This window comes from Hippocampus guttulatus, chromosome 8 (assembly GCF_054856545.1).
Source record: "Hippocampus guttulatus isolate MCC_2025c chromosome 8, RoL_Hgut_1.0, whole genome shotgun sequence".
NCBI classification, from domain to species: Eukaryota; Metazoa; Chordata; class Actinopteri; order Syngnathiformes; family Syngnathidae; genus Hippocampus; species Hippocampus guttulatus.
Genome location: NC_141268.1, coordinates 17730266 through 17743109, shown reverse-complemented (window position 1 = coordinate 17743109; position 12844 = coordinate 17730266). Strand labels below are relative to the sequence as shown.

General features: G+C 43.3%; 1 protein-coding gene across 2 annotated transcripts; it reads right to left on the bottom strand.

The window, feature by feature from the left end:
• Window positions 1-295: 295 nt before the first annotated feature.
• Window positions 296-11077, bottom strand: vstm2lb (V-set and transmembrane domain containing 2 like b). Of its 2 annotated transcripts, XM_086118167.1 has the most exons (5): window positions 10821-11077; window positions 3723-3889; window positions 2283-2327; window positions 1298-1547; window positions 296-1196 (listed from the first exon to the last, which is right to left on the bottom strand). In XM_086118167.1, exons 1-4 carry the CDS (start codon window positions 10924-10926, stop codon window positions 1302-1304), a joined length of 564 nt encoding a protein of 187 aa, XP_085974293.1. In that variant the 5' UTR covers window positions 10927-11077; the 3' UTR covers window positions 296-1196; window positions 1298-1301. The 2 variants fall into 2 exon arrangements, with proteins under 2 accessions (XP_085974293.1, XP_085974290.1); XM_086118164.1 differs by having other exon boundaries at window positions 296-1547.
• Window positions 11078-12844: the final 1767 nt, after the last annotated feature.

The window sequence follows — 12844 nt, the reverse complement described above, 5'->3', positions numbered from 1 at the left end:
TTATGATATCATAAACGAAGATATAGTTTGAATTCCAACTGACTTGAGAGCTTTTTTTCCAAACGACCTTTTTTTTTTTTACTTTGGCAGCTCCATTGTTATGGGACAGCACTGCTCTCTACTGCCCACAGCCCGCAACTATCATCTTTAAACGTGTTGAAAATAAGACTGCACCGGCGTTGGGAGCGATCGTATCATAAGTAAAGGAGATTTAATTTGTGAAAAAATAAAACACGCCAATATGATTAAGTGTAGGACGTCTGTTGAAAGGCACGCATAACAAAATAGGCGTGAGGGTTGACACAAACTGTTTTACTGTTTTGCGCTGGACAAAATGAATTACGAGACAGATATCTTGATGAAAGCAACTGGAAAAAAAACATACTGAACAAAATGGCTAACCTTTAAAATAAACCAAAACAACAACAACAAAACAAAACAAAGCCTTGCAGCCTTTTAGAGATATGAGCCATTTTAAAATTGTGTGTTTGTGTGTGTGTGGGGGGGGGGGGACATCCATTTTTCAAAAATAAATTGTCATGATTCGGTTTAGGGACCAACAGGTGGCACTGTAGGGCTCCCCCGGCAGCTGCACACCTGTTGGTCATTTGGTAATTAGTTGTATAAAAGGACTCCTGCCCGAGCACTCGGTGTCGGGTCATTGTTGCTCTTGCTACTGTCATGTGTGTTGCTGTTTGCTCTTAGTTTCTGTCATGTTTAGTTCATTGTTATGTTTTAGCTTTAGTCATGGTTTTTGTTTGATACTTTGGACTTTGTTTGTTTTGGATGTAGTTTTCTTTGTTTTAAATACAATTCTTCAAATACATCCTGCTCCTCCCTCCTGCCTGCTTTTTGGGGTCCACCACCACCTCGCAACGTGACATAAATAATGACACGGACCTAATGAAAGGAATGTTTTAAAATTTTACATACAATATTACGTTTTCTTTCAGTTCAGATGTCCGTCTTATCAGTGTGGAGTTTGCATATTTGCCCTGTGCTTGCTAAGTTTTTTCTTTTTCCTCGGGTACTCCAGCTTGCAAAAACATGTCGCGTTAATGATCACCTGTTCACAAAAAAAAATGGCTGCAAAGGTTCTATACCTGAAAACTACATTCATGCATTTAAAGCAAAGCAAATGCATGGCCCGCAGCGCCAATAAAAATGTCTTTCCTGGAATCTTGCATCACTGTGATCTAGTAAAAAACAAACGGCGGCGTACAAAGAGACCAGTTGAGAACACTGCATCACACGGCAGTGATGATGGCGATCGATGATAATGATGATCAGCTTCCACCTGCTCAGTCATGAACATCTTCCTCTCTCCTGTGCTGGCTGCTCCACTGGCCTGACCGCTGCCGTGATCCGTGGAACCGGACGCCGGAGCCTTGACTTGGCTCCACGTGCAGGTAAGCCCGAACGTGATGGCGCTGGGCCACAGAGCCGCTGAAGTCGATGACACGACACTCGTAGGTCCCCTCGTCCGACGGCTTGACGCTGGACAGGCGCAGCTTGTGTGCAATGTTGCTGCCGGCCACTTTCACCACCTGAGAGGCACACCGACTTTTGGTTTTATTTGTTAAATGACTGAATGGAAGCAAATCAGGTGAAATGGAGAGTAGCATAAAAATCATGACACACCCTCAGGAAGCATGATTTTGCTCAATATGACACTAACATTGAAGCCAAAACATTTACCGTCAAGGAAATTCTCATCTCAGTTTTAAATAACTGAACAGCTCTCAAACCATCAGTGTGGGAAAAAAAAAAACATTCGATCAAGCGATCTTGTCCCCCCCCCCCCCCCAAGTATCTCCGTTATTGATATGTTTTTATATGTTATTGATATGTTAAGTATTAAGGTCGATGAATTATGAAATTACTTGATATATGTGTCAAAGTGTGATGTTGCCACAGTATTTCACCCACTTTTGACGGATGTTCATTGGCCTTTTTTTTTTTTTGCTTGAAAATAAAGCTGCACGCACAGCGGAGGACAGCGCGGGTATGATGGCAAATTGCACACCAGCTCATCGGTCACGCCTTCTGTCTCTGACTGGTTGTTTTTCCTCAGGCGCAGTGGTTTCCAGCAAATCAAATTGGAGCTACAAGAAGGGGCTAGAGAGGGCTTATGATTTCACAGGTCATTACTGATTTCATAAGTTTTATGAAATATGCAAAAATAATTTTTTTGGTGGTGGGGGGGGGGGGGGCGGGGGATTGTTATTCCAAATGTGTGGATCGAACGGAAAGGCTTGGTGGAAACACGGCTTTGTACTTACGCTGATTTTAGTGGCATCTTTCAACTTGTCCTCAAGAGGAGCAACCTGCACAAAAAAAAAAAAATGCTAGTCAGTTCTGCCATTCATGTGTGTGGGGTTTGTCACTAGTAGAGACAATGCAGACACACTGGTGAGGAAAAGTTCGGAAAAATTTGTGAAAAGAAATATATGGATACATTTCAACTTGAGTTTCAAGTAAAAGTTCAAACAAGGTTTTTTTGAGAGTGAATAAATTAAGGAATACTATTATCATAACCACAACAGCATTGCACTTCTTTTTTTCTTGCATAATTTGACAATTTTTGGTCATAAACTAATTTAATCGTCTGAAGAGCCGTTTGAGAGCCGAAAAAGGCGGCTCTTTTTTTACCAAAGAGCCGGTTGGCTAAAAACAACCGGAATTCCTATCACTATTCTTCAGATTGTTATATCTTTTTCTGCTCGCTGATCTGTATGTATGATTTCTTTTTCTACTCTCACATGCATTCCGATACTGCGCAAGGTCTTCTTCAACAGCCACCCATTTTTGAGCTCCGCAAAATGTGTGCAATTGATGCATTTCTTTCGGGCATCGGTATGAATTATGCATGGCATAGACGTTTTCCAAATCTATTTATTTTTCAGTGCCAATTACAATGTCAGGAGGCGCCGCAGGAGAGTGTTAAGTTACTCTGTCTTGGGAGGGAGTCAACCTGTCACCTCCAGTGCTGGCCACAGCCAATGAGGAATTACCCACTCCGTTCTGTGTTTGGGGGATTAATGGTCGATAATGTGGGATTGTCACACGGTAAGATTTCCACTTAGTCCAAGACACTAGTCCCAATCAAATTCTCTATATAAGATAAAAATAATACTTACCGTACTCTAGACGCGCATACCGATCTTAAAATCCAACATTCAATCAGGATCGGTTCTCTCCAAAACTCTCTGACGAAGCAAAGCTAATTATGCTCGGTGAAGTGGACCCGCGAGGTCCTCTTTTGACGATGGAAATCATTTTATGGCCCTCTGTTCTTCTATCTCATTTTTACTGCCCCACTAAACAACTTCGGTACCTTTGTTAGTGTTAAAATTGGAAACGCGCACCACCGATTGGCCCTCACCGAAAAATGAACACACATTACATGGTCCACTTGCCACTGAAAGGCTAAAAAAAAATGGATGATCTAGAAATCTAGCTCTCCGCTCAGGTCATAAGAACCATTAAGATGACCACTGAATTGGGAATAGATGAGTGGGTGTGGCAACAACAATCTGTCTTGGCTGCTCGGTCCAACATTGCACACCGTAAAAATGAGCTGTGTGTTATCTGCAGGCCATTTGCGCTTATTTACAAACGAGATCCTCTTTTGTGATTGACTGAGAGAGTTTTAATTATTACTGTGTCAACATTTACAGTACTGGATTAGTTTGATTCCAACAACAAAAACCAGTGCTTACATCGTTTGTGATCTGTGCAGGCGTCTTGGGCCCGGTTCTGTGGTCTTTGGTGTACCACCACTGGATCTCCAGGGAGGAAGGCGAACCTGCGCCGCGGAAAGAGCACGCCATCTCGACATCCTCACCGCTCTGTGTTGTCATGTCGTGGGGCACCTCTGTGAATAGAGCTGGCAGAGCCATTGAAAGAATGACCGTCCAAAAAAAATAAGTTTGACAGAAGAGATCATTCTGCCGAGCAGTGCGGTTTTGCCTTTGCATTTTCCCTCTCAGTATGAAAGTTCTAGCGCCCTTGACATGCACAAGTACAACTCCCGAGTGCAAAAATCTCAGAATACAGTATCTGTACTTGACATTCAGCATCGTGACTGTGTTATCCTGGGGATACACACAAATTCCAAAAGCAAGTCCGGGAATGGAAAACCCCCCGACAGGGGATTCTGTATCATTTTGAACTACCCGACCCTGTAGAGTCACGTCCTTGATGCACTGCAACTCATGGCCTGTCAGTGGCCTCATTCGTCAGGAGAGGTGAGGCGGTCGAGGTGAACTGACGTGAGTGTGTTACAAAGAGTTAAGATAGCTGGAAGAAGTCCCACACAAACGGCCCTGATATTGGTCCGCGTGTCTGCTTCCCACTGTGACGCCGAAAACAATCAACTATACACAGAAATAAGAGTGATTCCTGTTTTGCTTCGTGCTCCTTCAGTGACTTTTTCTGCATTAATCACAGTCAACAATAACTTTAACTCCTGTGGCTTAATTGCTTTTTGCAAGTACTTAACTGCAGACTTGTTTGTTGCTCTGTTGGTGTTGAGTGGACTGAAATGAACTGAAATTACTCTCTCTCTTTTAGGCCCTGTGAGACTACATGGTGTGGAAGCGTGCGCACGCGCACACACATTTGTTTGTAGACAGACAAGACACACTTTGGGGATTTTCCTCAACCAATTTTACAGTACGCTGGTTTGGAATAAGGAGAAAAGCTTCTCTGTCATTGCCATGGCAACCAATGATCTATTACAGACAACTTTATAGTGCTCTATAGTAAGGACGGTGATGGTACTCAGACATTTACCAGAGCAACAGAAAAGATTTGAAAATTAAGAAACTATATAAAATGGTAAAGGTGCTGAAATGATCATGACTGATATGATACGGTGTATACTAGGCAGACAGACAGACAGATGGATGGCTAGCCAGCTAGCTAGCCAGCTAGCTAGCTATTGTGAGAATTCTCATGAGACCGATAGGAAGTGCAAATGGATGACAATGCGGCGTCAGTCCCCACATTGACATCTGTAACAGCTTCCGCTCTTGTGCAAGACAAGCTTTTGGAGCTCACAATCTCTGTTCCGGTTGATCCATTATTCATGAATAGTCGCAGAGAACGCATATCCGACTTTATCAAACGAGCAGCGCTAGCAATATTAAGCCAGCATTAGCACTGTAAGCAAGGCACTGGTAAGCACAGTTTTTACATTGCAGCATGACTGATGGTATGTTATTGGTTTTAAGATTTTGGAATGGACAATCAATTACAAATCAAAAAGATATGACAAACAGAGCTGTCCAAAATTTTGCTATGTTTGCTACGTTGCTCCTGAGGTTTAAGGTAACGGTCAGTAGAAGTATGTTTCTTTGTTACACATAGGTTAAACATTTTAGACTGTCCCCTAGCTGCCTTTGGCTGTGCCATTTAAAGCAGAGGAACGGTGGCAGGTACATTTGGTATACACCTTCCGTCCCACGTAGAATCAATCAATCTGTCGACAGACAAGAGCGTCATGATTGCAGTGTGATTAGGTTTCAATCGGGTCGGCGCTTGCTGCAATCTAATCATCAAATCGTCTCTTTGTCTGTCTTGTCTTCCCTCGGTTACCACCATCATGAAATCTTTCACTTCGCTTCCCCAAGTGGAGCGGATGCCTCCCTCTGATGTGGACGAATACATCAGAGCTTGATGAACACCACAGCGGCTGCGAAACCTTTTCTACCAGTGTGAATTCTTGCAATGTTAGAGCTCACTCCTTGACATTGGTGACAAATGTCATGCCGTTCAACTGTTTCCGGACTTTAAAAGCATCTGTAAAAATGACTGGATGATCACACACAAGCAAGTTAAAGTCAATGGAACAACACACAGTAATTCAAATTAGACACTGTCTTGCATGTCGCTGCTAAAAAAGTGTCAGACACTATAAAGCTGCCACAGAGGCTTGCTTAACTGACCTTTTAAGCAGATCCAGTATTTTAGTTGCCAGAAGCCACTTCTAGCAGAAGAGGGGATTTCTTGTTTCATAATGCACGTCCACAACATGCATTTTTAAAGTGTTCCTCGGTGACATTTTTCACTCCACTGCATATTGAACTCCGAGAGAGAGATAGAGAGGGAGAGAAGAGACCGCAAGGACCCGCGAAGAGGCTGCTTGTTGGCCACCGAAGACTCATTAAAAATGAAAGAAGGAGAGGAAAGCTCTAGAATAAATGTATACACAGATGAACACACACACACACACACACACAAGTGAAGCCCGAGGGGGATAACTCAAAATCAAACATTTTTCTCTTCAAGTCAGAGGCAAAATGAGTTGGATAAATCAAGCGTGAGTGGCAGTGTCGGGGGTCAAGGCAACAATTATTCCTCTTGGCCCTTTCAGCTTTTTCGTGACCTCATTAGAGAGCAATGGATCAGCATGGACAAGAAGTGTTTTGTGTCTTCTTACGCGTGTCTGTTTTTTCACATTGTTTACACCAGACAGATGGAAATTGCACACGGGATTCACGATTACAGCAAACCTAATATTCACTTATCCCACTCAGGCTGAAATCGTTCGATTTGGGGGTGGGAGGTTGGGAGGGTTCTGTCGAATGCTTAATAGGGCTTTTGTTATCATGACAACCCAGGAGGAAGCAACGGTGCATGACCGAGGGCTACTCTGTGCCCTTTAAAGAATTTTCTTAAATTTGTTGAAAAAGAAAAAAAAGGGGGCGGGGGGGCCGTGGGCCACCAGTTGCCAATCCCTGCTTTAAATACATTTGGACCGAGCATGTTCCATTATAAACATGATTATTCATTGAAGTTTACTTCAGTTATTTTGAGTTCTTCCAGTGTTTAATTTTTTCAGTGTAGCTTGAACCCGTTTTTCTTTTCCGAAAGCACAACATTGAGTCTTTTGACTCTCCGGACCGCTTGCCTGCCTCACCCTTGCCTGGCCGAGTTTATGAGTGTCGGAGATGTGATTGGTCTGTATTTCTTAGCTGTAATGATCAGAGACACTGCCGTGCGAAAATCAGGGAAGGTTAAAATAGCGGCGCTGCAAATCAATGTTGCTGGTTGAATTAAAAGCGTTCATCAATTTGGTCTCCATCTTAAAAGAAACCCAGAGTCCGTTCTTCGGCGTCTGCCTTCAAGAGTCGTCTGAAAACAGGAGCTGCTTCCAGGAATAATTGTACAAATGCATCTTGACGTTAAATGACAACATTTGTCATGCGCAAAAGGTGCCACCCGCTGGGAAAATAAGGATCATTCGCTCAATGGCTCCGTTTCTGTCACGCTTGTGGGCCAGAGAGGAGAAGAACTAGAAGTCAAAGAAAATATTTTAAAAACAGACTGTGCGAAGACACGACATGAGCTCCCTCTGTAACTTTCACCAAGGTGAGCGCAAATAACCCGTGAACAGAATCCCTCTGGGAGTCGTTATTTCCCTAATTTGATGAATGGTTCTAATAATCAGGGCAGGCTGAAGCGAAAGTTGAACGAAGCTTGTGGAATAAAGAGACGTAGCGCAGACATTTATCTCTCTCTTTTTTAAAGTTTTAATTCTGTACATGTGCAAGTAAAGATTAAGTTATTGGTGAATGAATAATCTAAAACCCTTTGAACATGTTCACCCGACGCAACTAGAAATCTTTTTTTTGGGGAAGGTGTATAGATGTCGCCAGGATGCACACAGTGCGGCTCTTATGAAAACCTTTCATCACTCTTTGTTATAGTGACAGGAGGATCCTGTACTAAGATTGCCCGCAGCCCCTCGCGGCATGAGGTGCGAACACAACATTCCACCATGATCAACAAAAAAAATAAGTCATTCGGGAATTTGCCACAAAGTCAATAAAGTTGCATGAGGTTCCGATTCAGCGGCAGGATAAACAGCCAGCGAGCTCCTCTGGGAAATAAGCGGATGCCGTGAGCCCTTCGGCCTCCATTCCGGGTGGAAGGTAAAAACGATGAACTTAAGGAGGGGAGCAGCTGTGCGCCCGTTGCTGCAGATCATTCAGACCCGCGGGATGAATCCTTCATCGCCATGGGGACGGAACAACCGCCGGCTCTTTCGGCTTCCTCGTGTTGTGCGAGAGCATGTATTAACGTGCCTTGTTGACAACTCATACCCAGGCTGAACCCCCAAGAGATGAATAGTAACGTCACGCTCTGTCGCGGATTGCGCACGGCCATCAAGAGATGCTCACTACGGATTGGAGTGCAGCACCGACCGAACGAGACGCTCTGCGGCCTTGACTTCAAATATGGACGGTTCGACTTTAGCTGTGGCTTTGTTGCAACCGGCTTGCATGTAAACAAAATTGACATGACCCCCCCCCTTTGTACATTACAAGAAACCAAGGTAACTTGGCCGAACGGTCCAAAGCGATAGCTTAAGGCTCTAGTCTCTTCAGAGGCAAGGCTTTGAATTCCAGTTTGGTTATGTTTTGGAACAGCATATCTGAATAAAATGTTTTCCTTCCTGAATGCAACTTTTTCATACTTACCGTTACCTTGCTTTTCCAAGTGGTCAGCGAATTAGAGGGTTCAAGTCACGGAAGTTCATATTTATGCCTCAGATGTCCAGTTCAACCCGTCTAATTTGATCAACTACCAAATATGGGCTCTTTCGCTTTGAAGGGCTATCTCGCAAATGTGCATTCTTTCTTCAACTGATAATGTCACCTAAAAATGACAAATTCAAAGGCAGATCTGCTGATGCATCCGTTTGTTCCATTTGCTCAGTCTCATTTGATAGTGCCATTAAATGCAAGAGCACTTAATTCGGATGACACTGTGGTGAAGCCTGTCAGACGATTGCGGGCACAAATGAAGCGGCAGACGCCCCCACACGGTGCTCGTGGGATAACAGGATGAATGCCGCCAAAGACGACCAACTCTGTGCATTTTGCCCTCCACCCCGAGAGCAAACGACAAGGAACAGAATCTGAGACCAAGACCATCGTTACATTGCGTTTGAGCAAACCACCACGTCCTCTTCTTTGTACAGCCTGCTGCCGATACTGACCAACTCATCCCGCTGATTAATCTTCACAGAGCACCGATAAGTTTCGTGTTGGGAGGCAATTTGATTTCCACTTGGACTCAAGTGGAAACTGGGCTGCGGGAGCTGAACGGTCCTCAGCCAGATGCATTTATCTGAAACAAATGGGTCTGGCCCGCATCTAACAAGCGCTCCAGAGAGCAGCACTTTCAGTCTCTGCATGAAAGCTCCACTGCTTTGGTGATTTATGCCGCCCTCCCGCGAAAAAAAATGAAACTATAAAAATGACTTTTGGATCTTTTTTTTCTTCTCTAAAGTCTTTTTATTTTTTCAAAATCAGCAGAGGGAATTTGAATCCAAAAGAGCAGCTTGTGGTCATAACTCCCCTCCACCCCCGCCACTCTCATTTCATGGCCAGTTTGAAAGCCCACATGAGTGAGAACACAACGATTATAGGCAATTATAATGAACTCCTGATGGAATAAGTGTGTCTAATTGATTTTCTAACCTGCACCACAGTTCATCTGTTTGGAGCCACTGCTTCTGGAATTCATTTATAGTGACTGGGCTAACATTAGCAGGAAAGTGAAAGTGGTTATAAAAGGTAATAGCAGGACAACATACACAATGAGTCATTTTTACAATTAAGATTGTTCAAGCCTAATATTTTACATTTGTGTTGCACATCTCTCACAGGGAACTTTCTCTCACGACAAAATTATTTTGTTGCTAAAAGCCTCAATCTGAACGTAATGTATGAGCCAACATTGGTGGCAATGAGAGGGATGGATTTCCATCCATCCATCCATTTTCCGAACCGCTTGATCCTCACTAGGGTCGCGGGGGGTGCTGGAGCCTATCCCAGCTGTCTTCGGGCAGTAGGCAGGGGACACCCTGAATCGGTTGCCAGCCAATCGCAGGGCACACAGAGACGAACAACCATCCATACTCACATTCACACCTAGGGACAATTTAGAGCGTTCAATCAGCCTGCCATGCATGTTTTTTGGAATGTGGGAGGAAACCGGAGTACCCGGAGAAAACCCACGCAGGCCCGGGGAGAACATGCAAACTCCACACAGGGAGGCCGGAGCTGGAATCGAACCCGGTACCTCTGCACTGTGAAGTCGACGTGCTAACCACTGGACTACCGGGCCGCCAGGGGATGGATTTATTTATTATTATTATTATTTTTGAAATAACATTTTTGCCTATTCCGACATAAAAGAAAAAAAACAATGGCAACTCATATCAATTTATAAGCACCTGATGCTGCCTCACCGTGAGTGAATGATTTAATATTGTTTTGATTTCATAATACTTTTATCTCTGGGTTACAATCATCTTGTCCTTTTTGTGTTTTTTCTTTTTTGACGTCAATTGATATCATTGGATTGCAGCCGAAGTCAGCACACACAATCTTTCTGTCGGTTACTTTGCCATCAGATTCAATCTTAATTTGGGGAATTTTTTCCTGTCAAAATATAATTTCAATTTTTATAAAGTTCCGCTAGAGCAACACTAAATAATGATAAATGCTTTTTAACCAACAAACGGTCACCTTTTGTGTAATTTGTCTATTTGTAGAATTGTGGCGCACTAGTTCAAAGGCAGTTGGTGTTTTATAAGGCCCACAGACCAAAGATGTGTCACCACTCATCAAGTTGGAAAACTGGATCATTTCTATTATTCATAGTGAATAAATATCACGAGATTTAATTTCAAATATGACTGAAAAAGCGAATGAAATCAAAATCATCACAGCCAAACAATGTTACTCCCAGTGCACAGTGCATATTTTACATGCAAACCTAATAAAGAATACAAAACTTACCATTTCCAGATAAATGATTATCCAGCTCGCCGTGTTCTTTCGAGAATGCCGCGTTAAGTTGAACGTAAAGTCCCACGTAGTGCACTAACCCCACGACGCCTCTCATTGTTTCCAAATATGTCGCCAAGTGCAAAGAAAATTTCACATCAGGTGGTGGGCATCGGTCGAGATGCTCCGCAGCGCAGCAATCGTCACGGGCATGAAACTAAACAGTTGTAGAGAGAGACACACGCTGCGGCACTATTCTGCTGCTCAGCCAGTCGACGTGACGAGGCAGTGGGCGGAAGGAGACACACAGAGGAGGACCAGTGAAGCGGCTATCAGTGACGGTCAATTACGCGGAGGAATCTCAAAGCTTTCCTTGTAAATGGTTGATTTCGGCAATTATCAAACTCCAGAATCCGAGGACTGTATACTTAAAGTTGCTTATTAACAAAAAGATAATTAAAACCTACAGTTTTTTTCCCGGGAAGGTGAATAGTGGAATATGTCGTTTGAGTTTCCCAATAAAGCAAATAGTCCATACAGTACGTCATACATCATGTCACAAATGTGAGTTACGCCAACGAAACACCTGCAAACAAATCAAAAAGTTTTTAAATGGTACACTGCTTTTGACTATTCAAGGCCACCATACTTGTTAACTAAAGGAAATTTTTAAATGGAGTGCATTTAATAGACACATCAGCAGAAATCTTATTGACCATTAAGTTTACAGCATTTTACATTTGGTGAGGTCATAAAGAGGTAAATAAAGCTTCACCTATGCTCTCATTTGTGTTGCCTGGCTTTGTACGTAAAAAGGAAGGTGATTTGATCATGGACAAAATTTGAAGTATTATAATTGACCTCATTTATGGTGAAAAAAGTTGTGTGTTGCAGAGCACAGAGCGAAGTACGACAATTAAAAACAAACATTAAAAAGTACATGCCAGAAATAAACCGAGGCATAGAAACATGTGGCCATTAATCAGTTTGTTTTTCTCAGACCGTGGGAGTAATTAAATGCAAACACCTGCTGTAGTCTTGTGATGTCACCACCAGAAAATGGTTTGCTTGAGGTTCATGTGAGACATTCAAAGTATCAAGATTGCGCTTTCCATGTGCTGTAGCCTCATATTCAGAAACTAAATTGGAGCCAACATAAAAAACCCTTTCATCCCAGAAGTCTGTGGAGGAAAAAGCAAAATGTTCTTGTGTGTCTGCTCCATCAAGTGTTGTCTCTATCTCTCTCTCTCTCTCCCTCTCTCACTCTCTCTCTATCTCTCTCTCCCTCTCTCTCTGTCTCTCCCTCTCTCTCTCTGTCTCTCTCTCTGTCTCTCTCTCCCTCTCCCTCTCTCTCTCTCTGTCGCTCTCTCTCTCTTCCTAGCTCTCTCTCTCTCTCCCTCTCTCTCTGTCTCTCTCTCTCTCCCTAGCTCTCTCTCTCTGTCTCTCTCTCTCTCTCTCTCTCTCTTTCTGCTCCGTTGCTGGTACCAGATGAGCTCAAGGAGAAAATGAATGCTGAAATAGTAGCAAATGTGACCTTGCCGGTTGGACATAACACGAGAACATCATGGCTAAAGGCTAAAGCCGAACTGTTTCTGTTTGTCACTTTGTGCTTATTTAGAGATGAACACTTTATTCATTATTGTGTACCTTAACTAAAATACTGCAGGGTTGTCCAGTCCTGTTGAACAACATTAACGATGGCGAATAAAATAAACCGTCCCTCAATTACGCCATAAAAATGCACCGGACTGCAAACCGTTAAAGGCATCAATTGTTTTCACCAGATGAAATGTCATTCACCCACCCAAGAGCAATTCTGGACACGATGCTCATTCTCAAGTGGAACAAAGTGTTTTCACACCCCGCAGAATTCATTACTTTGCGGTGAGACAGATGGTTGGCCAGCCGCTCTCCTCTGTCACTGTCATCTCGCTGACCATTTAGGAAGACTTATATGATGGCCAAAAAAAACCCGCGGCATCATTTCCTGGTTCACTGGATATGGTTTTGCGCTCCAGTAAATCTTCACTGTTCAT

Coding starts and splice junctions, on each gene's coding strand:
- vstm2lb (XM_086118164.1), bottom strand. CDS start 10,926: ATGAGAGGCGTCGTGGGGTTAGTGCACTACGTGGGACTTTACGTTCAA. Junction 2,328..3,722: donor CTGCACAGATCACAAACGAT/GTAAGCACTGGT, acceptor TTTTTTGTGCAG/GTTGCTCCTCTTGAGGACAA. Junction 1,548..2,282: donor AAGATGCCACTAAAATCAGC/GTAAGTACAAAG, acceptor TGTGCCTCTCAG/GTGGTGAAAGTGGCCGGCAG.